This window comes from Myxocyprinus asiaticus, chromosome 1, assembly GCF_019703515.2.
Source record: "Myxocyprinus asiaticus isolate MX2 ecotype Aquarium Trade chromosome 1, UBuf_Myxa_2, whole genome shotgun sequence".
NCBI classification, from domain to species: domain Eukaryota; kingdom Metazoa; phylum Chordata; class Actinopteri; order Cypriniformes; family Catostomidae; genus Myxocyprinus; species Myxocyprinus asiaticus.
The window spans coordinates 45311898-45335730 of NC_059344.1; the positions used below are offsets into that span (position 1 = coordinate 45311898).

The window sequence follows — 23833 nt, forward strand, 5'->3', positions numbered from 1 at the left end:
GAAATGTAATATGGGACGTTTACCATTCCAAATAAAGGACGTTGCTATGCTATTAAATTGCTTTGAAATAAGAGAGGGGGACATCTATAGGGAGAGACTGCAGCAGGTAGTTGAATTTTGCAACGCAATTCATTTTAATAACATTAACCTTTCCAATCATCGATAAATGTAATGAAGCCCACCTGCCCACATCACTGGAAAACCTTTTTATTAGAGGGTCAAAATTAACTCTTAACTAAATCACTCACATTTGCTGGGATTAAAATACCCAAATACTTAATGCCCTGTTTGGGCCATTGGAAGGTGCCCGGCTGAAAAGCCGTTACCGGGCAGTACGCTGTCAGAGCCAAAGCTTCGGATTTAGACCAATTAACTCTGTATCCCGAGAACATAGAAAAGGAATTAATAATTCTGTGGAGGCAAGGCATAGATCTAGTAGGGTCGGAGACAAATAATAAAAAATCATCTGCGTAAAGCAAAAGCTTATTTCAACAGATTTCACTGAGGGAATGATAGAAAAAGACTCATTCTGTTTTATATATCTAGCCGGAAATTTTCCTGCCTTGTCCCCTGACTTTCTTGCCCTGAATAGCCAAAACTCCACCTTCCATGACAAAATAGTATTATATGTGTATTTCAATTGGCCATCAGACGACATTCGGCACTTCAGCTCTTTCTCTGCACTTTTAATATTTCTTTCCAACTCCATAAGTTCTCGTGCTTTGGATTTTTTGGTGAATGAGACATACTGATACATCTGGCCCCTAAGAACTACCTTAAGTGCCTCCCAAGCCATGCCCACAGAAGATACTGAGGACCAGTTGGTCTCCATATAAACATTGATTTCAGCCTTTAACATTTGTTGGAATTCAAGATTTTGCAAAAGGGATACATTAAAGCGCCAACTATATGATTTCCTTTTCTCCATATGTGGCAACACCTCTAAACTCACCAGGGCATGGTCTGAGACTAAAATGTTTCCAATTGAGCAATCAACAACAGATAAAATAAGGGACTTTATATAAAGAAAAATTATTCTAGAATAAATCTTATGGACTGATGAAAAAAATGTATAGCCCCTACCAGATGGGTTCAAAAGTCTCCAAATATTTGTAAGACCAAGATTTTACACATCCTGTGAAGCGTCAATGTTGCTATACTGCCCTACAAAGGCAAAAGACCTTAACTCGCTAGAGTGTGGAACTGAGAAAAATGACTTTAAAGTTTTTTTAGTTGTCCAGCCAAATGTATTATAGGTAGGACACTGAAAATCTGGCAATTAGATGTTTTAGTAATGAAATTTATCTACATAAAAATATCTTGAGCTCAAACTTTACTTTTGACCCCTACTTTGAAGTTACTGTACTCTGCCTTTGTATTGTCTGCAAAAAGTGAGAATTCACACGAAGGCAAAAGGCAGTAACTTCCACATTATCAGTATTTTGTTACTGATCACCATTTACAAAATCATTATAGTAACACCTGTATAAAATCTAGTGATCATGGCATTTATTTTGGATGATTTACAATTACTTATAGCCATGTACTTATTGCTATCCTGTGCTTTGGTTGTATTCTGATGGCATTTTTAATACATTAGACACATACCTCCATAGCGGTAAAGAATATCTTCAATTGGTGTGCAGCAAAACTAACAGGTTGACTGCAGATAGGTGACACTTAATTATATGAATAAATACAAGATAAGCATATTTCTAATGAGTAAACATAATTTAATTAATAATGGAATGCAAAGATATAACAAATCATGTACAAATTTAAAATGCATGGATTGGAATAAGAGATAATAAATACAGCCACAGGCCTACATGTTAGTGCCACAGCTGGTTAATCAAGGGTTAAATTTAGCTACCATGCTCCAATGCACAGCTCTCTGACTGGTGGACTGGACTGGCCAATCTCAAAGGCTATAATATAGAGTATGTGACTATATTTATTGTTTTTCTGAATCTGATCGTAACTGACATCCAGACAAAATGTTATACATGTGGTTGGATACCGTTTTGAAACCAATTTATTTATTGCAGTGTTCACTAACATAAAAGGATACAAGACATAAGTTAGCCTAAGTGCTTTTACATCGAATTGAATGAAAGTAGTCTAGCCTAAAAGATCGACTTGTGGATTGATATGAACGCCAGCAAGTAGGAATAATGCTCAGAAATCAGAATGCTTGTGGATTGTTGTGGATTAAACATCTGCGATGACGTTCATTGCCATGGATTTTATCGGGTTACTAGAAAAGGTAGGACAGATTTAATTGCGAACTGTTACTACTGATTTTATGTGTGATCATGCTACGCTGTCATGGCATTCGAGTCCACACTCGTGCAACTAGTGGGCAGCCCCAGACTCACTGACACTGATGTTGATAGCAGTCACTGATAGGCTGGCACTGACTGAATAATCTGCATTATGAAAACAAACAAACAAACAAAAAAAAAAACTTTGAGAATATTTACGCTTACTTATTGCTGGCAAGTTATCCAGTCTTTGCTTGTTTACAGTGCTTTGTTATATGGAGCAGTTTGGTAGCCTATTCATTGGATAGCCGAGTGGCCTATTTATGCTATAGGCTGCTAGCTAGCTAAATGAAGTAGACTGCGATCTATCTATCTTATTAGTTTGTCTAATGCATCTTTTGTGTTACACACTTTCTTACCTTGACCTTTATGTCGGCATTTCAAAGCCATCTCAACCATCATTTTCCCTTAAACGCTATAGAAAAACACTCAACAATATTTGTTTACTACACTTTTATTCAGGTATCATGTGTGTCAGATTGCTTCAATGACAGATGTATGACAGTACACAGGCTACACTGTAATTTAAACGTGGTAAACTTTAATGTAAAAACAAAGGCAGAGTACAGTAACTCCATGCCGGCACAGTAACTTCATTTTGACGCACGGCTAAACAAAGGCAGAGTACCCTAACTCAATTTGAGCATTCCAAAACAAAGTCAAAGAGCAGTAATTGGAGTTACGGAGTTCTGCCTTGGTTTCTCTTGGGCTTTTGGAAGTTACTGTTAAGACAACCCATTATTTTCTCGAAAAAACAATGGAATTGACTCAAGATACTTATCCACATGATAAAGGAGGTCTTGAAAGTCTCAAAAATATCAATAACTCATTTTCGACCAAAAACGAAGTTACGGCCTTTTGCCTTTGCATGGCAGTATAGGGGGCTTGCACACTGAATCCATCAAAAGATTAAAGTCTCCTCCCAATATTATATCATGAGGGGTGCCAGCGGCTTGCAACATCCTTTGAAGATCTATAAAAAAAGCCCTGATCATCAACGTTAGGTGCATAAATTTTAGTCAAAATAAGACTTTGTCCCTGAATTTCTGCTAAAACAATAATGACTCTTCCTAATTTATCTTTAATCTGTTTGAGACATTTGAATTGTAAATGCTTACTTATCAGTGTAATGACTCCCCTGCTCTTACTTGAGCCAGCACTAAAAAAACATCCCCATATCTTCCCAAATTTTTCATCTTCCTGCAGGGAAAGATGTGTTTCTTTAAGAAACACTATATCACATTTCTTATGCTTAAGAAGAGAAATAACCTTCCTTCTTTTTATGGGGTGTTCCAACCCATTCACATTCCACGTGGAGAGGGACATTCCGCTCATATTAACACTTGACATTTTGACATATGAGAAAAAATAGATTGTGTGTTAAAAACAAAATTACAAAAGAACATATTCCAACATTAGTGCAACAATCAAACGCCGAACTTCCCCCAGAACCAAATAAACAGAAAAAAGAAAACGTGCGCATTAACAGCGCCAACTGGCATCCATCCCTCTAAACTCAAACAGTCCATACACGCCTAAGATAGCCCCCACAACAACTTTGCCGTTGGATTGCTCAAGTCCAGTGTTTCTATACAAATTGTGTGAGACAGATTTACACAACAAAAGATAATCTATAAAACAAACTCCAGCCAATAGGTGTAATAAACACAAAGAACATGCAGATTCATCCACAAAACAGTCCCGAAGGAGTGTTACTCCACAAAACAAACTCCAGCCGCTAGGCGGAACCAGCACAAAAAGAAAAAAAAAATGCCGCTCAGTTTCCTCGAACAGTCAAGTGAATGTTCAGTGAGTCGGTCCATTCAGCTACAACGTGAGTACCACAAAATAACATACTTACTCCATTGACTTTGTGAAGGACATTGCTTGCTGGGGACATGTGAATGTTTTACAGCCATCCTTAGCATCTATTCTCAATTTGTTCAGGAACCCTCCACCGATGCAAGAGTTTCCTGCATTCCCTGAATCAACTACATCTCTCTCCCATTAAATTTGCAAAGTCTGGGAACAAGAAAATGCCGTGGTTTCTCCAAAAAAGCCTTCCCTTACTCCTCGCCCCGCGCAACACCAGATCTTCATCGGATGATGTCAGAAATTTGGCCAGAACCGATTGGGGCCTGTCCCCCTCAGCGGATTGCCGAGCCGGAACCCTGTGAGCTCGCTTGATTTCCAGCCCATGGCCTGCTATGTCAAGCAGACATGGAAAAAGCCTCTCCAGGAATTTCACCATATCCTGACCCCCCTCGGCCCCAGGAACTCTCGGATGCCATTCTGCCGGCCACGGTTCTCCAAGTCCTCCAACCTCTCCCAGACACGCTCCAAATCCACCCCCGGTTGCCAGCGGACCAGCAGCCAATTACCTCTCCAATGACTGCAGACAATCGATCCGCCCTTCGACATCCCCCACTCTTGTAACCACCCCAAAGAACGTCGTCTCAATGGCAGCGATCAACGCATTACTGCAAGATCCTCCAAGTCAGCAACGACTTTTGGCAGCATTGGGCCTGGGCCTTCTCATGGGTATCAGCCTGAGCATGTAAGTGTTTTTTAATGTCTCCATAGCCCGAGGATTTTGAATTCTTTGACATACTGTCCTCCTAAAACAGTTATGGAACAGAGTGTATCGAATCTCACCAGTTTATGTCATTAATAGTTTTAAAACTAGCAAAGTGCGCAGAGATCACCGTTCACACGTCCGAACCTCGCATGGCATCACGTGACTCCTTCAGAAACTCTTCTTAATATTATTAACTCCTCATTATCCTTTGGGCATATCCCTTATCAAGAAACCACAGCTTGATCCATGAGAATTGGCTAATTATACACTGATTTCAAATCTCCCATTTATGTCTACAATACTTGAAAAGGTAGTGTCCTCTCAACTATGTTCATTTTTACAGAGAAATTGTATACATGAAGAATATCATTCAGGATGTAGGCCCCATCATAGTACAGATACTGTACTTATCTGAGTTCCATATAACTTACATTTCTCTTCTAGTGCTTTTAGATCTTAGTGCTGCCTTCGACACCATAGATCATGACATTCTCTTGGATAGGCTTGAGAATTATGTTGGCATTTGTGAACAGGCATTAGCTTGGTTTAGGTCCTATCTCACTGACTGCTACCACTTTGTCTGTGTAAATGAGGAACTGTCAGATCAAATTAAAGTTAAGTATAGAGTGCCACTGCGATCAGTTTTAGGGCCTCTGCTTTTCTCCCTATATATGCTCCCCCTGGGAGACATTATCAGAAACCATGGAATTCGTTTTCACTATTATGCCGACGATACACAACTATATATTTCTTCGAAACCCGACAAAATTTCATAATTTTCCAAATTAACAGTGTATAAATTATTTCAAAGAGTGGAGGGCTAGAAATGTTCTTTCTACTCAATTCTGATAAACAGAAATACTAATTATTGGAACAAAAACCTCAAAAAATAAGACGCTAAAATATAATCTGACTCTTGATGGATGTACCGTTATGTGGACTTCTACAGCAAAAAAAAATGTAGATGTTATATTTGATAGCAATCTAAACTTTTAAAAACACATTTCCAATATTTGTAGAACTGCATTCTTCCACCTCAGAAATATTGGCAAGTTACGACACATGCTATCTGTTTCTGATGCCGAAAAACTAATTAATGTGTTCATGACCTCAAGACTAGATTATTGTAATGCATTACTTGGTGAATGTCTTGCAGGTTTAATGAATAAACCTCAGTTGGTTCAAAATTCAGCAGCGAGAGTGCTAACTAGAACCAAGAAATATGATCATATAAGGCATTACATTGGCTACCTGTATGTTTCGTATTAATTTTAAAATTATGTTAATTACTTACACAGCTTCGAATGGTCTAGCTCCACAGTACTTAAGTGACCTTCTGTCACGCTATAATCCATCACATTCACTCCGGCAATGATAACAATACCGATAATATCGAAATCCACAAAAGCAGGGAGATCATTTTCATATTTGGCTCCTAAACTATGGAATAGTCTTCCTAGCAGTGTTCGGAACTCAGACACACTCTCTCAGTTTAAGTCTAGACTAAATATTTATCTATTCAGCCATTGATACACCTAATTTATCCCTCAATTCATAGTTATGCTGCTTTAGTTAGGTCTGCCGGAAACAAAAACACTTCTCTTATTCTTTAACCCTGCTTTAAAGTGAATGGCATCTATGCTAATTTTATTCTATTTATTTCCCTGTCTAAGCCAGGGCCTGCCAGATACATCTCCTGTGCTTCCTGATGTCTGATTCCCACTGTGTCTATAAGTGATGATGACCAACTGCAGCATGTGCCAGCCAGACTTCATGTCAGTCTACTAAGATGGACTTCACAGAGGACAAATTGATGCAAACTCAAAGACATGGGATTCTTCATGAGCCACCGTCTGAAACATGGGCTCAGGATGGAGTTCACCAAAATTACCTGCCATCAGCTTCCAGCCGGACTGCAATGCTCCTCACTGAATGATACCTATATCAACTTGGTCAAAGGAGGGACAACACTCTCTTAAACTACATAGAAAATGAATTAACCACTAACAAAAGCCTTCATCAGCCAAAATCAAGGACAATGCATCTATGTGTATTTCCTCAGTTAACTCGGAATGACTTCAAAGACTTTAACACTAAAACTTATAGTTCATATGAAATCATTTTGTTTATTCATTGACCCATGCCACTTCCTTAGTTTACTAATTTTAACCACTAATAGTTCTAAACATAAATAACTAATTTTGGCATTATATTCATTCATTTTCTGTTATAGCTGCTTTGAAACAGCAACTTTTGTGAAAAGTGCTATTCAAATAAATTTGACTTGACTTGAACTGGTAGAGCATGGTGCTAGCAACCCTAAGATCATGGGTTCAATACACACAAACTGATAAAATTAATACATTGAATGCATTGTCACTCACTGTTGACTTAAGTCGACTGTTAATTAACACCTTAACATCTGTCAAATGTAAGTTAAAAACATAAAGCATACTACCACTGAAAAGTAAAAAAAATTAAAAAATAAAATACAACAAAATAAATTCAAATTTATTTAATTAAATTTTTTGTGAAAAAATTCATTTGTGGGCACAATTTATATTTGTCTGCAAAACTAATTTCTCACATTTAGATGTAAGCCTTCAGACCCAAAGGTTTTTAATATAATGAGAAACATCAATCAAGTTTGTCCAAACATTTTACTGGTAGTATATACTGTACATTCATTGTTACTGACCACAAATTGTCAAGCAGAAACACAAGATGACAAAATCCATGACAACTGTTAAAACCAGACTTTATTTTTATTTTATTTATTTTTTTGTTTCATATCTGACTTTATCAGTACTGTTATGCTTTTATTCACCTCCATTGAACCAGTTCACCGCACTGAACTGGTAAGCAAATGGTTGTTGGTTCAATCCCCACAGCCACCACCATTGTGTCCTTGAGCAAGGCACTTAACTCCAGGTTGCTCCAGGGGGATTGTCCCTGTAATAAGGGCACTGTAAGTCGCTTTGGATAAAAGCATCTGCCAAATGCATAAATGTAAATGTAAATGTTCTTAGATTGCTGCCATTGCTGGTCAAAACGTCCTGGTTACTTTCGTAACCTCAGGGAACGGGACGTTGTGTCGATGTAGTGACACTAAGGGTCACGCTTGGGAGCCCCAAACACCTCTGCTTTTTTGAAAAAAGGCCAATGGGAATTGGCGAGTGGAATTTGCATGCCACTCCCCCAGACATACGGGTATAAAAGGAGCTGGTATGCAACCACTCATTCAGGTTTTGTGCTGAGGAGCCGATAACCAGGTCCCGGCCATTTCAATGGGTAGTTCAGCGTTGTGGCAAGAGGGACACAACGTCTCGTTCCCTCCATCAGGAAATGGAGGTTACGAAAGTAACATGGACGTATACTATCTGTCACTCACTCGAAATTGTGTCGATGTAGTGACACTTGTGTTCCCAATACAAAACGCCACAACTAGCTGAACTGTGTTACGTGAACTGGCAGTGTGTGATGGGCAGACCGCTGTGTGCCTCGTAGCCAGCGCACCAGGCCGTCACGTAACCTCCCCCAACGCTCTTATGAGCGTTGAACGGTCCATCAGGAACAAGTCAACTCCCCAACTATAGGGATAGGCTAGCCCAGCCGAGGCCTCTTTCCATCTCTTTTCTCCCCAAAAAGAGTGGGGTATTTTGAATGGAATACGTCACATGGTCTTACCGAGTCTTGTCGGAAGTATGTCATGTGGAGAGGTCCCACTGTAGGTCCTACCCGAAGGGAGAGGAGTTTCTACAGAGCATGGAGACCGGGGGCAGAGGGGCCACTGCCCAAGGAAGACGCAGTTTGCCGAAAGGGAAACGATTTTGCAGAAGATATCATATGGGGTCGCCTTTGGGGAACCAGCACATGTGGAGCACCTACCTCAGTACAGGGGCTCATTAGCACACATACTGGGCCGGTCAGCGAGTTTCCCCGCAAACTGAACTGCCAGAGGGCTAAGGAGGAAAGTCATCCAGGGATCACAGTCTGTGAACACGACTGGGAGTCAAAAGCGCACATCTTTACATCAAGGGAGGGGAAAGGCGCTATGTGCATGCGGTACACCCAGCCAGTTGTCCCGGAACTTACCTGCTAGTGCCTGCCAATACACGGGATGAGACCGGCTCAACCCGGAGATTGTAGAACCTCGCAAAGGCGTCAATGACCCAGTGGGCGATCCTCTGTTTGGAGACAGTGCTTCCTTTCCACTGTCCACCAAAGCAGACAAAGAGCTGTTCGGAGCTTCTAAGGATCTGCGTGCGATCCAAATAGATGTGTAAAGCTCGCACCGGACACAGCACTGCCAAGGCTGGGTCTGCCTCCTCCTGGGGCAGCGCTTGCAAGTTCACCACCTGATCCCTAAAAGGGGTCGTGGGAACCTTGGGCACATAGCTCGGTTGGGGTCTCAGGATCACGTGAGAGTAACCCGGACCGAACTCCAGGCATGATTCGCTGACAGAGAACACCTGCAGTTCCCCTACCCTTTTGATGGAAGTCTTCAAAGAGAGTGCCTTAAGCTCAGCTGACTCCAAGGCTCAAAGGGAGCTCCCTGTAGACCCCAAAGGACAAAGGAGGGGATGAGGCACGGTCCGGAGGGATTCAACCTCCTAGCGCCTCTCAGGAACCTGATGATCAAGTCGTGCTTCTCCAAGTACTTACCATCTACTGCATCATGATGAGCCAAAACAGCGGCTACATACACCTTCAGGGTGGAGGGGGACAGCCGCCCCTCCAGCCTCTCCTACAGGAAGGAAAGCACTGATCTGACTGCGCATCTCTGGGGGTCTTCGCTTCGGGAAGAACACCACTTAGTGAACAGACGCCACTTCAAAGCATACAGGCGCCTCGTAGAGGGAGCCCTAGCCTGAGTGATCATGTCTACTTAGGCCACTTAGGTCTTCCGCGTCCCATCCAGGGGCCAGACGTGGAGATTCTAGAGGTATGGTCGCGGGTGCCAGATGCTGCCCCATCCCTGAGAAAGAAGGTCCTTTCTCAGGAGAATTCGCCGGGGGGGGGCTGTCGCGAGGAGCGTGAGATCCGAGAACCATGACTGGGTGGGCCAGTAGGGTGCTAATAAGATGATCTGCTCCTCGTCCTCCCTGACTTGCACAGGGTCTGTGTAAGTAGGCTCACTGGGGTTAATGCGTATTTGTGTAGTCCAGGGGGCCAGCTGTGTACCAGCGCATCTATACCGAGGGGTGCTTTGGTCAGGGCATACCAAAACGGGCAGTGGGAGGATTCCCGGGAAGCAAACAGGTCTACCTTGCTCAACCGAATCGACTCCAAATCAGCTGGACCACCTGAGGGTGGAGTCTCCACTCTCCCGAGGGTAACCTGATGTGACAGCGTGTCCGCTGAGGTGTTGAGGTCGCCCGGGATGTGAGTGGCTCGTAGCGACTTGAGGCGCTACTGACTCCAGAGGAGGAGACGGCAGGCAAGTTGTGACATGCAACGGGAGCGTAGACCGTCCTTGCCCTGGATCAACGGCCGAAACCTCCGCAGGGCGAGCAGTACCGCCAACAACTCTAGGCAGTTGATGTGCCAACGCAGCCGCGGGCCAGTCCAGGAGCCGGTGGCTGTGTGCCCGTTGCATACAACGCCCCAGCCTGTCTTGGAGGCATCTGTTGTAACCACGACACATCTGGAGACCTGCTCTAGGGGAACCCCTGCCCATAAAAATGCAAGGTCGGTCCAAGGGCTGAAGAGGCGGCGACAGACCGGCGTGATGGTCATGCGATGTGTCCTGTGGCACCATGCCCATCTCGGGACTTGATTCTGAAGCCAGTGCTGAAGCGGTCTCATATGAATCAACCCGAGCGGTGTGGCCACTGCTGAGGATGCCATATGCCCCAGTAGCCTCTGAAAAAGTTTAAGTGGAACCGCTGTCCTCCATCTGAACGCCTTCAGACAGTTCAGCACCGACTGTGCCTGCTCGTTTGTGAAGCGCGCTGTCATCGAGACTGAGTCCAACTCCAAACCGAGAAAAAATATGCTCTGAACCGGGGAGAGCTTGCTCTTTTCCCAGTTGACCCGAAGCCCCAGTCGGCTGAGGTTCCGGAGCACGAGGTCCCTGTGTGCGCACAGCAACTCTCGAGAGTCAGCTAGGATTAGCCAGTTGTCGAGAAAGTTGAGGATGTGGATGCCCACTTCCCTTAGTGGGGCAAGGGTTGCCTCTGCGACCTTCATGAAGACGCAAGGGAACAAGGACAGGCCAAAGGGGAGGACCTTGTACTGGTATGCCTGGCCTTCGAAGGCAAACCACAGGAAGGGTCTGTGTCGAGGTAAGACCGAGACATTGAAGAACGCATCCTTCAGGTCTACCGCCGCGAACCAATCTTGATGCCGGACGCTCGCTAGAATGCGTTTTTGCATTAGCATCTTGAACGAGAGTCTGTGCAAAGCCTGGTTCAGTACTCGCAGGTACAGGATTGGACGCAACCCACTGCCTTTCTTCGGTACGATGAAGTAAGGGCTGTAGAACCCTTTCTTCATCTCGGCTGGAGGGACAGGCTCTATTGCGCCCTTGCGCAGAAGGGTAGCGATCTCTGCACGCAAGGTAGCGGCGTTCTCGCCCTTCACTGAGGTGAAGTGGATGCCGCTGAACCTGGGCGGGCGCCTGGCGAACTGAATCGCGTAGCCGAGTTGGACGGTCCGGGTCAGCCATTGTGACGGGTTGGAAAGCGCGAGCCACGCGCCCAAGCTCCAGGCGAGGGGGACCAAGGGAATGATCACATCGGACGTACCAGCGAGTGAGGCCTCGTGGCGGGGCGGAACTCGAGGTGCCACGTCGAGGGGATTCAAGCCCCGTGGCCGTGCTGAGTCCAGGGACATCAAAGCACTTACCTGGCTCCTGCCGCCCACCATAAGATTGGCCAAGGAGGGGGGAGGAGGAGACTCATCCCCGTAGTCCACCCGTGTGGGCGTGTTTGTGCCACAGCTGGGTGCAGAGGGGTGGGGGGGACCGCCGCTGGAGCGCTTTACCTGCAAAGATGGGACGGTGGACGGTGGTCATGACGACGGACATGCACACCGGACATGTAACCCAGGGAACAAGAAAACCGCTCTTTTGTTAAATTTTTGGGTACCGCAGCCTCTTGGACATGTGGCTAAATTAAATGAAAATGAAACAAAAGATTCTCCTCCTGGCCCTCCACCGGGGGATGGAGTGGTCTGCTCACCAGCTCCAGAGAAGCGGGTCTCCTTACCCCTGGGTCGCCCGTCTCAGGGGCGCTTGGAAGCCTTCCTCGGGTTCTTAGCGGCCGGCCGTGAGACAGGTGGCATCTGCTTCCTGTGTTGGGCTCCACGCCGGGGCTGGGCCACGGGGGCGGGCTGCGGCGGAGCCGGTGTTGTTGTTGCAGGAGGATGCCCTTGGTGAAGAGCAGACAGGGTGCGGGGTCTTGAGCCGCGCCGGGGCAGGATGTGTTGTATGGCCTCCATCTGCTGCTTCACCGCCGAGAACTGCTGGGAAAAGTCCTAGACAGTGTCGCCGAATACGCCAACCTGGGAGATGGGGGCGTCAAGGAACCGTGCCTTGTCAGCCTCCTGCATCTCAACCAAGTTGAGCCAAAGGTGGCGCTCCTGGACCACCAGGGTGGACATCACCTGCCCGAGAGACCATGCCATGACCTTCGTCGCCTGGAGAGCAAGGTCAGTCGTTGAGTGCAGTTTCTGCATCAATCCTGGATCAGAACTACCCTCGTGCAGTTCTTTTAGCACCTTGGCTTGGTGTACTTGCAGGAGAGCCATGGCGTGCAGGGCGGAGGCGGCTTGTCCAGTGGCACCGTAGGCCTTAGCCATCAGGGACGACGTAAACCTACAGGCCCTGGACGGGAGCTTCGGGTGCCCATGCCAGGTGGCGGCACTCTGCGGACACAAGTGCACTGCGAGCGCCTTATCCACCTGGGGGATCAATGAATACCCCCTGACCGCTCCACCATCGAGGGTAGCGAGAGCAGGGGAGCTGAAAGTCCGGGACTGGGCAGTAAAAGGTGCCTCCCACGATCTTGTCAGCTCCTCATGCACTTCCGGGAAGAAAGGAATGGGGGCGGGGCGTGGCCGTGGGTGGTGCCCCAAGCCCAGGAACCAATCGTCGAGCCACGAAGGTTCAAGGGAGAGTGGAGGGTTCAACTCTAGCCTGACGCTCGCGGCCGCCCGGGAAAGCATGTCCGTCATATCCGTGTTGGCCTCTGCATCTGACTGGACGAGCCCGCACTCCGATGCTGTGCTCGATAACTCGTCTTCTTCCCGAGCTCCGAACGAGAGGTCAAACTTGCCCTGAGACGAGCTGACGATCTCGTCCGAGCGCCTGACCGGGGCAAGCGAGCGTGCTGGGGAATGGGAGGTCCGTGGGGGGATACCCGGCGGAGGTGGTCCCATTGAGGTCCCCACATCGCCCCCAGTGCTAACCGGCACGGCCTCATACCCGTAGGTAGAAGGACCGAGGCGGGGAGCCGCTGGGGTGGCTTGCTTTCTTACAAATGCAAGCCGTGACCGCAACGTTGCCAAGGTCATGTTCTTGCAATGAGGACAAGACCCATCCACGAACGATGTCTCTGTGTGGGCAGCGCCCAGACACGCAAGACAGCAATTGTGGCCGTCAGAAGCGGAGAGATAACAACCTCAACCAGGAATAACACACAAACAGAAAGCCATCTTTAAAAAGATGTACCGTGTGTGCAGCTCTTTTGGAAAGAAAATATACTCTTTTTAGAATATACTCTTTTAGTTGTTCTGCCGAAGCACCCAGGGGCGTCCACTGCACTCCACGGGTGCAGAGGGGGAGAAGCCGCTGAAATGCGCCGTAGAATCCAGCAGATGAGGTGAATGAATTTCGCAGATTAATTCAGCTTCAATGAATAAAACCGCTCGACTCCGAAGAGAAAATCTGAATGAGTGGTTGCATACCAGCTCCTTTTATACCCGTATGTCCGGGGGAGTGGCATGCAAATTCCACTCGCCAATTCTCATTGGCCTTTTTTCAAAAAAGCAGAGGTGTTTGGGGCTCCCAAGAGTGACCCCTAGTGTCACTACATCAACACAACGTCGAGTGAGTGACAGATAGGGAACCTTTGTCCAGTCTCAAGAGTTCAGGTAGTCAGAATGAGACCAAGAGACCTTCTGTTATAACTTTATATAAAATGTCTGAGGACATACTTTTCTCACTTTCTTAAGATCCAACCTCAAGAGAAATTCTATGCTCCCTGACAATTAAGTAACTGACAGCACTGCTAATAAATAAGACCTGATTCACCGCTATGTTGTATTTAAAGTCTAAGTAGCTTATCCTACAAAAGCATATGCAGTATAAATAACTTTGGAAGGTGGAGCATTCATTGTCATAAATTAATGAGGAAATGATAGACACACTGTAGGTCACCTTTGTATTGAGGCAGGAGACATGGGAGAAATGTTTTTTTTACACTTGTGAGGGACACACAACTGTACCAGGGGGAGGATGATGTGTAAGCCTTCTCTCACACAACAGGGCTAAAACAGTGGCTTTGACAGTTGCCCTTACCCGGAACAATGGATGCAGAGGACCGCATGCTGGTCTGAAGGACATGGCTTCAAAATGGGACACTTTCTAAATTCCTCCATGGCCACAAGCTCTCGCTTTGGTCTATGCAGACTGTTACAACTCCTTTGAAGAATAAACAATTGCCACAAAAGAAGCCTGTCACTTTCTTTATCCTCTATTGTGGTTGCATCTAAAATATGCCAGTGAAGAATCAGTGGAGCTGGGAAAGAAAGGAAATCAATATTACCCAGATCCTTTACCTCCTCAAAAAGTGAAGTGTATTTTGTTTTTTATCATCGATTCAATTCAAAGACTTTAACCTAAACAACAAACACAGACATCTTGTGAAATGGAGAAAAACTTCTGACTGGTAAAAAATATAGCAGCAAAATAATTCTTTTTCCTCTGTATCCTGTGAAAAGATATATAATTCCACACTCCATACAGACAAGGGGCTTTCTCTCCATGTGTTTAGTAAGTGTGTTTTGGACACAATTCAAGGAGACAGTTGTAGATATGCATGTAACAAATCTGAAATTAAATTAATTTAGATTAATTAATGAATTTGGTTTAATGCTGAATTTGACATCGTGCTAGAGAAGAGTAAGGATGGATAACTCTGAACTGACAAACCATTAACATCTCATCAACCGGCCAGTCTTGCAGGTTTGTGCTTTATAACAGCAGGAAAATCAGACCTTTCCTGTCTGAATATTCTGTACAGCTGCAGCTCCAGGTCCAAGTTCTGGTCATTTCAAGACTGGACTACTGTAATGCTCTGTTGGCTGGCCTCCCAGCTAGCATGATTAAGCCACTACAGATGGTCCAGAATGCAGCAGCACATCTGGTCTTCAAACAGCCAAAGAGAGCTGGTTACCTGTAGCTGCCTGCATCACGTTCAAGGCTTTAACTCTAGCCTTTAGAACAGCCAATGGAACAGCACCCTCTTATTTCAATTCACTCCTCCAGGTCTATGTCCTAACTTGCTCTTTGCGGTCAATGAATGAGTGTCACCTGGTGGTACCGTCGCAAAGAGACACAAAGTCTGTTTCGCAATCATTCACTTTCTCTGTTCCTTTGTGGTGGAATAAGCTTCCAACCTCCACATGATCTGCTGATACCATCTCCAGGAGTGTAAAGTAACAAATTACAAATACTACAAATAAAGAATATCAATTACAAATAATAATAGTATTTCAACACCTGAACATCCATGGCCGAACCTGAAAGGGATTTTTTGCTATGAAGAAGGCCAATAGCTTGATCATGTTATGTGAGTTTAGCTTGCTCAAGCCAGTTGAGATATCAGCATTAATTCTATGTCTAATTTGAAGAAACATATTGAGGTAAATTTCATATTTCTGCTTACTAGATTTTCTGTATCTGTAATGCCCATAAATTCTATCACTGAGATTATTGGGCTGCTATGAGAGATTTATACAATGTTAGCAAGGTTCTAGGGCTGGGGGATAAAACAATCCAATATTTATCAGAAAATAAAATCCTCGATATCGATGATAAACTTTTGAGTAATTTTCTACATTTAGCCTATGTTCTACATCTAGTCCAGGGGTGTTCATTACATCGATCGCAATAGCAAGACAAAATTTGAAAAATAAAAATAAAATCTAAAAGATTGACTTTGTATTTCCACGCTTCTGTAGCCGCACACTCTTTGTCTGACAGGTGGCTTGTGTGTGTGTGTGTGCTTTACATTTGAGTGTTCAGAGAGCACTAATGCAGGTACTCATTTAAACGGTCAAATACACTTCATAATTCTGCCAAAATGCCCGTCTTGGCGAGGTATTAATGTAAACACAGTCAAAATATGCCAGTTATGTCTAAAGTGGACATAAACAGTGGGAGAAAAAGAGAATTTGTATCAAAATGTCAGACTTCAAGTGTACAAGTCACTGAATAGACCACTGTCTAGTAGCCTAAGTCATTAAAAGGCTATTAATCAAACAACAATAACAAGAAAATGAGAAAACCACTCACTGCTTTTGGTTGAATAACTTTAGAAGCTTTTAAAGTATTAATGTAATATAGTAAAACAGTGACATTTTAATAATAATATTTTTTTAAATAATATTGTTCATTTTTAATAATACTTACCCCTGATGTAGAAAGTGTGTCAATACCGAATATTGAATAATAAATTATCAGGAAAGTAGAGATGGTAAAATAAACAGTTTATAATAATGCTGAGCCTTTATATTTTCTAAAGCCTGATAGAAAAGTGTCTACCTTTATACCATCAGTCACAAATACATGAAAATTGTGCATCATGCATTAGAACGAGAACACAACTATTTCAGGGCTTAAAAGATACAAGAACTAAATCAATGCGGAACACTGTATGATATCTCAAAAGGAGTCAAATGTAGCCCCTCATGTAATACTTGAAGCCTGATGTGGCCCCTGTACCAAAAAAAGTTGCTGCTCTATACCTCCTCTATTGTGCGAAACATGACATACCAACTGCCAAGTGACAGTCTTTTTCTGCTTCTTTAGTGGTTTTTGCATTTTTTGCATTGTTTTGAACTATGTTTTATGTGCAACAATAACTTGCTTTGTCAGCATTAAGGAAATTTTAGACCATACACACAAACTGATTTTAATGTAATTGTTTCATACATTACAATTTAAAATGGTGAACAGTGTACTGAAAATAACTTTTTCATCTTTTCATCACTGTAATCATGTCTCCCTTTTTTTTTTCTTTTTTTTTAAAAATCTGAATCACGTAGTGTTTATCATAGATAAGTGATGTATTTTAAAAGTTGGCAGTCAAAGATATCTATATTTTTCATTCTTTCTGACAAACAGCCAAAAAAAGGAAATGTAAATTATGGTATGTATGCTACATTTTGAAATTGCAGCATACAGTGTTTATTACAAGGGGTCATTGCGTTCACAATTTAATACTCACTACTCATGAGTACTTTTAAATGAGCTACTTTTTTACTCTTACTTGAGTAGTTTTTAGGACAGGTACTTTTACTCACACTACATTTTTTTGGGAAGTAACAGTACTTTTACTTGAGTATGATTTTTCAGTACTCTTTCTACCCCATTTCAGCATTCAAGAACCAGCTGAAAACACATCTGTTCCACTAGCGCTTAACCAATTCACACAAATTGCCCATACTATTTAACAGTTAATAAATAATAATAATAATTCTTGTCTCTTTCTTCTATATTAGCTTCTACACTATTCCAGCCACTTTGAGAATTGGCATTGTGATACTGCAGATAAGAAATGGGCGATATACTGGTAGACATGATAAACCGGTAGAAATTTGAAAACCGGTAGAAATTTTGGATTATCATCTCTATCGCGGTTATGCAAAATCGCCACCATGTGGCAAGAAATGTGCAACTCATTCTATTCACGTTACACTTACATGGGACACATTATTCTGTCTGAGAAATGGAGGAGGATGGTGGAGCGGCTTCTTGTGAGACTGAGAACTGAAGAAAAGGGTTTTTCAGGCACTGACCATTTTTCTTGCTATGTTCCTCATTTGTAAGTCACTTTGGATAAAAGAGTCTGCTAAGTTACTAATGTAAATTAACAGTTTTAATGTTCTCCATTTCATTTCCTTCAATGAACTTGTATTGTTATTTTCCACATTAATGTACTTCAACAATCTCAAAATGCTTTTTGGAATTATTTTTTTCTCATCCAAAATTAATTAACTTCATAGCTGGTTTTGGAGAATAAGTTTGGCTAATGCAAATCAAACTGCAGCTTCTTATCGAAAAAACCAAAAGCATGTGCATTTTTGGCAGTACTTGCTGGACTGACATTAATCAAACTGTCTCCAATATAATGAGGTTGTACAAGACCTTAAATCGGCTGAGAATAAATAAAATAAAATAGTTGTCTCACAAAAGGCATCACTACTCCAACAAAACCAATAGGTCTGTTTGACTGTTATGGAAATTCTAAATACTGACCCTAGTAGACCTAAGTCCCTAAATAACTTGCCTACCTTTGCTGGACTCCTAGTTTCCCAGCTCGCTTGCACTTCCTCAGTGCATTACAACTCGGCATCAGCCTGAGAGGTTGGCAGCGTCCTGCCCCAGACAATTCTCACTAAATTCCGAGAATCTTGAATTTCTGTCACTACACGCTAGCAATTTCACTCTAATACCTAACTCGTATATCTAGACTTATGCTGCAGCATAATAATTAACCCAGACTCCAGTTTCTACTTTGCTCGTTTATTAGTACGCGGCCAGGTCCCATCAGTCACAACTGTGGAACACCGGAGTGAAGTTAGAACACAGTTTATATAGGCTGGTTTACATGCACTCTCCTGATTCTTGTTTTCTTCATTCTGATTGGATATACTTTAGTTGGAGTCATCTTATCAATCTGGCAAGAAATCAACATGATGTAATGTAGTCACAGAAAAGAACATCAGAATCAGAATGAGCTTCGAACCGCAAAACTTTCCTGGGGAGAAGATTTGATTCCCCCTCACATCAGCAACCTGTGAAAACTGTATGTAGACTGAGGGCTGTCCAAGCTCCCTCTCGAGCTCTCATGGCCATTATCTTACACAATTTGTATTTTGCAGTCTGGTTCACTTTTTTCCACTGCTCGCAAAGTGAGTTTTCAAATTCATTCTCACTCCGTTTGCCAATTCAATAATTATTTTATTTACAAAGTGAGTGCTGTTGTCAGAAGACAATTTCCCCATTTTGGAATGGCTTGTCTGATCAGGGTCTTCCCCACTGTTGTAGCATCAGCCTTTCTACATGGGAAACACTCAGCCCACTTATAAAACATCTCAACAAAATCACAAGACAATATTTATGTTCTCAGCACAATGTCAGCTCAATGAAATCCATCATGATGTCCTGAACAGAAAAAATCAGATGGGGTGGACGAAGTAAGATTGCTTACTTCGCCTTCCCACATTATTCGCTGCACATATGTAACAGTTTAAAAAACAAAATCTCTCTGCCACTGCTGTAAATCCTGGTGCCCCCCCAGGATGTCTCAATCAATGTCATTATTAGCCAATTTGTTTTTTGGCATGTTCTGCCCCATTGGCCCATTTGTCAAAATTTGGATATAGCTGTTTTGGCAAAATGGTTTGGCAAAAATATGGCTTGTTTGCCTTGGTGTCCCTTTAGACACCATCTTTTACTCTTACTCTCACTCTCACACCTCCTACCCCCCCCCGAACAAGACTTTGTTTCTTGGTCAGTTTTCATGCTTTGAAATTCAACCAATTTTGATGGTTGTTGCACATCGTCAGAAATCGTGCATGTAAAAACATTTTTATAAAGAATTGGCAAATTAGTTTCCTTTGAAACTTCATCACTGCTCCGTTGTGAAGAGTGCACGCTTACGGATCTAATTTTCTTTAGGAAATAACAGATTCTTTGGCAGTTTATTAATTTAAAATGCAACTGGTTTCCCTGTCGCCATAAGAAAACCTTAAGATTGGTTAGGAGAACATTTTGATTGCATCAGCAGAGTGTGAACTGCATGTGGAAAAATGCACATTTGATGGGTAAAATGCCACCAAGTTTAAAAATGACAACACAGCTTTGATGGCGGCAGCTACTAAACGTAGGCACTGTGGCATTCCCCGTGCAACAGTGTCTAATCGTTTAGAAAAGTACACATTTGGGCGATGTACGGTTGCCATGGGGTTTAGTTAGAACTGCTATATAATAATCTGGTAGGCCTAGACATAGTGCAGTTGAGAGAGCCAATTTAAATTGCTCAAATGCAGAATGTAATTCCCCTGTCCAATTTTATTTATCTGTCATTTCTGTAGCTCATGAGCTGCTATAAGAAGAGGATTGGAGATTTTTGTTCTAGAACACCATTTTAACGTGGCTAAGATTTTTCAGCCTAAACAATTATCCAGGGTCTGCAGGACCCTGTACGTAGGAAAAATATCATATATAGCTCTAGTTGTTGTTTTTTGGTACCTGTAAAATAACTTTTTATTCCTTTACTGCCTGCTGATCAAAATCAGTCCCCGGGGTAGGCGCATATTAGAGGTATAAGCAGTGGTCTATTTGTAAAACAATTTCAAAGGGGATGGTGGTGTCGCTAATGCTTATGGGTCATTGACAAATAAGGTTGTCTGAGGAATTAAAAATAAGAAATCTTTATAAAAAAAATCTAGTTTAAATGAAAACACTTTTGTCAAGTTCTTAGAAATGTAGTCTTTGTGTACAATCTGGTCTTATATATGTCTGAAAAAATCTTTACAGCATTTTCTACAAAAAAATTTAACATTTTAAAAATGTCATGTGATTTAACCATAGAGTAAAAGGTAATGTAATACTTTCTTTGCACCTTGAATACATGAGAGGATAAACAACTTAATCATTAATTTAAAAAAATAAATAAAAAGAAACACATTTTTCTAGGTAAAAAAATATCTTTTATACATATTAATTTTGTTTGTCAAAAATATCACTATATTTTCTCAGGGTTACACCACATGACCAGAACAAAATGTGCCTTTTCATAAAAAAAAAAATAATAATAATTTTAAACTTCACGCTGTCTTGAGGGTCTCAAGGTGTCCACTCCTTGGTTGGTTACACCATATGACTTTGATTTTATGGACAAAAGTTTTAAAAAATGAGTCATATTTTAAAACAATTGTGTCACTGCTTGTTTTTTTTTGTTTTTTTTAAGAAATAACAATTAAAGATTATTCTGCAGTAGTCATGCTAACATTTATTATTTCAAGAATTGAAATCAGAATCAGAATCAGCTTTATTGCCAAGTATGCTTACACATACAAGGAATTTGGCTTGGTGACAGGAGCTTCCAGTGTACAACAATACAAAAACAATACAAAAACAGCAGCAAGACACAGATAATAATAAAAAATAAAAAATAGTTATACACATACGTACATACACACACAGACACACACATACATACATACACACATACACATACGTAGTGCAATCTAATACAAATCTGTTATCTGTTATGTACAGTGCAAATACAAATCTGTTATGTACAGTGCAAATGTTTTTTTTGTTTTTTGTTTTTTTCAGAGGAATGAAATGGCACAAGAGGTTGGATGTGTTGGATAAATATAAAAAAAGACTAAACTGTGTATTGCACATAGTTATTGCTCAATGGGGCAATTTAACTGTTTATGAGATGGATAGCCTGAGGGAAAAAACTGTTCCTGTGCCTGACGGTTCTGATGCTCAGAGCTCTGAAGCGTCGGCCAGAAGGCAACAGTTCAAAAAGGTAGTGGGAAGGGTGAGTGGGGTCCAGAGTGATTTTTCCAGCCTTTATCCTCACTCTGGAAGTGTATAGTTCTTGAAGTGGGGGCAGGGGGCAACCAGTAATCCTCTCAGAAGTCTAAATTGTCCTTTTTAGTCTTCTGATGTCTGATTTCGTAGCTGAACCAAACCAGACAGTTATTGAAGTGCAGAGGACAGACTCAATGACCGCTGAGTAGAACTGTACCAGCAGCGCCCGTGGCAGGTTGAACTTCCTCAGCTGGCGAAGGAAGTACAACCTCTGCTGGGCCTTTTTCACAGTGGAGTCAATGTGCGTCTCCCACTTCAGGTCCTGTGAGATGGTAGTGCCCAGGAACCTGAATGACTCCACTGCTGCCACAGTGTTGTTTAGGATGGTGAGGGGGGTCAGTGTTGGGGTGTTCCTCCTAAAGTCCACAATCATCTCCACCGTTTTGAGCGTGTTCAGCTCAAGGTTGTTTTGACTGCACCAGACAGCCAGCTGTTCAACCTGCCTTCTGTATGCAGACTCATTGTCATCTCGGATGAGGCCGATGACAGTGGTGTCGTCTGCAAACTTCAGGAGCTTGACAGAGGGGTCCTTGGCGATGCAGTCATTGGTGTAGAGGGAGAAGAGTAGTGGGGAGAGCACACATCCCTGGGGGGCACCAGTGCTGATTGTACAGGTGCTGGAAGTGAGTTTCCCTTGTCTCACAAGCTGCTGCCTGTCCATCAGAAACCTGGTAATCCACTGACAGATAGACATGGGATATTTATTCTGGAGTATAGTTAGGATGATGGTGTTGAAAGCCGAACTGAAGTCCACAAAAAGGATCCTTGCATGTGTCCCTGGTCTGTCCAAATGTTGCAGGATATGATGCAATCCCATGTTGGCTGCATCATCCACAGACCTCTTTGCTCGATAAACAAATTGAAGGGGATCTAGAAAGGGTCCAGTGATGTTCTTCAGGTGGGCCAACACCAGTCTCTCAAATAATTTCATGACCACAGACGTGAGGGCGACAGGTCTGTAGTCATTAAGTCCTGTGATTTTTGGTTTCTTTGGGACAGGAATAATGATTGAGCGTTTGAAGCAGCATGAGACTTCACACTGCTCCAGTGATCTATTGAAGATCTGGGTGAAGATGGGGGCCAGCTGGTTAGCACAGTATCGAAGACACGCTGGTGAAACGCCATCTGGGCCTGAAGCTTTCCTCATCTTTTGTTTCTGAAAGACGCGGCTCACATCATCTTCACAGATCTTAAGTGCAGGTTGAGTAGCAGGAGGGGGGAGGAGGGGGGTTGCAGGAGGTGTTGGTGTTTGTGTGAAGTGAAGGTCAGAGTGGGTGTGGGGTGTGAGATTGGGCCTTTCAAATCCGCAGGAGGACACATTCAGGTCGTCAGCCAGTTGTTGGTCCACCACAGGGTTGGGGGTAGGAGTCCTGTAATTTGTGAGTTGTTTCATGCCACTCCACCCTGATGCAGAGTCGTTAGCGGAAAACTTGTTTTTCAGCTTCTCAGAGTATCTTCTTTTAGCCACTCTGATTTCCTTGTTCAGTGTGTTCCTGGCCTGATTGTACAAGACTTTATACCCACCCCTGTAAGCATCCTCTTTGGCCTGATGAAGCTGCCTGAGCTCTGCTGTAAACCACGGTTTGTCGTTGTTGAACTTTAAATAAGTCCAAGTAGGAATGCACATATCCTCACAGAAACTGATATATGATGTAACAGTATCTGTGAGTTCGTCCAGGTCTATGGCTGCAGCCTCAAAAACACTCCAATCCATGCAATCGAAGCAGGCTTGTAGTTCCCGCTATGCTTCATTGGTCCATCTTTACATTCCTTACTACTGGCTTGGTTGACTTAAATTTCTGCCTGTAGGTTGGAAGATGAACCAGACAGTGATCAGAGAGTCCCAAAGCTGCTCTAGGGACAGAGCAATATGCATCCTTTATTGTTGTGTAGCAATGATCCAGTATGTTCCTGTCTCTGGTGGGGCATGTAATGTGCTGTTTGTATTTGGGCAGTTCACGTGTGAGATTTGCTTTGTTAAAATCCCCAAGAATAATAATAACTGAGTCCGGGTATTGTTGTTCCGTGTCTGTGATTTGATCAGCCAGCTGTTGCAGCGCTGCATTCAAACACGTGTTTGGCGTGATA

At 43.0% G+C, this 23833-nt stretch overlaps 1 protein-coding gene across 2 annotated transcripts in view; it reads right to left on the minus strand.

Annotated features, from left to right (window-relative positions):
* LOC127446152 (uncharacterized) overlaps positions 1–11769 on the minus strand; it is a 95101-nt gene extending 83332 nt beyond the window's left edge. For both annotated transcript variants that reach the window (XM_051706852.1, XM_051706859.1), the window contains exon 1: positions 9261–11769. In XM_051706852.1, the coding sequence (XP_051562812.1) occupies positions 10315–11739 (1425 nt within the window). In that variant the 5' untranslated portion in view covers positions 11740–11769 and the 3' untranslated portion in view covers positions 9261–10314. The remainder of the gene's footprint in view (positions 1–9260) is intronic.
* Between the last annotated feature and the right edge of the window lie 12064 nt (positions 11770–23833).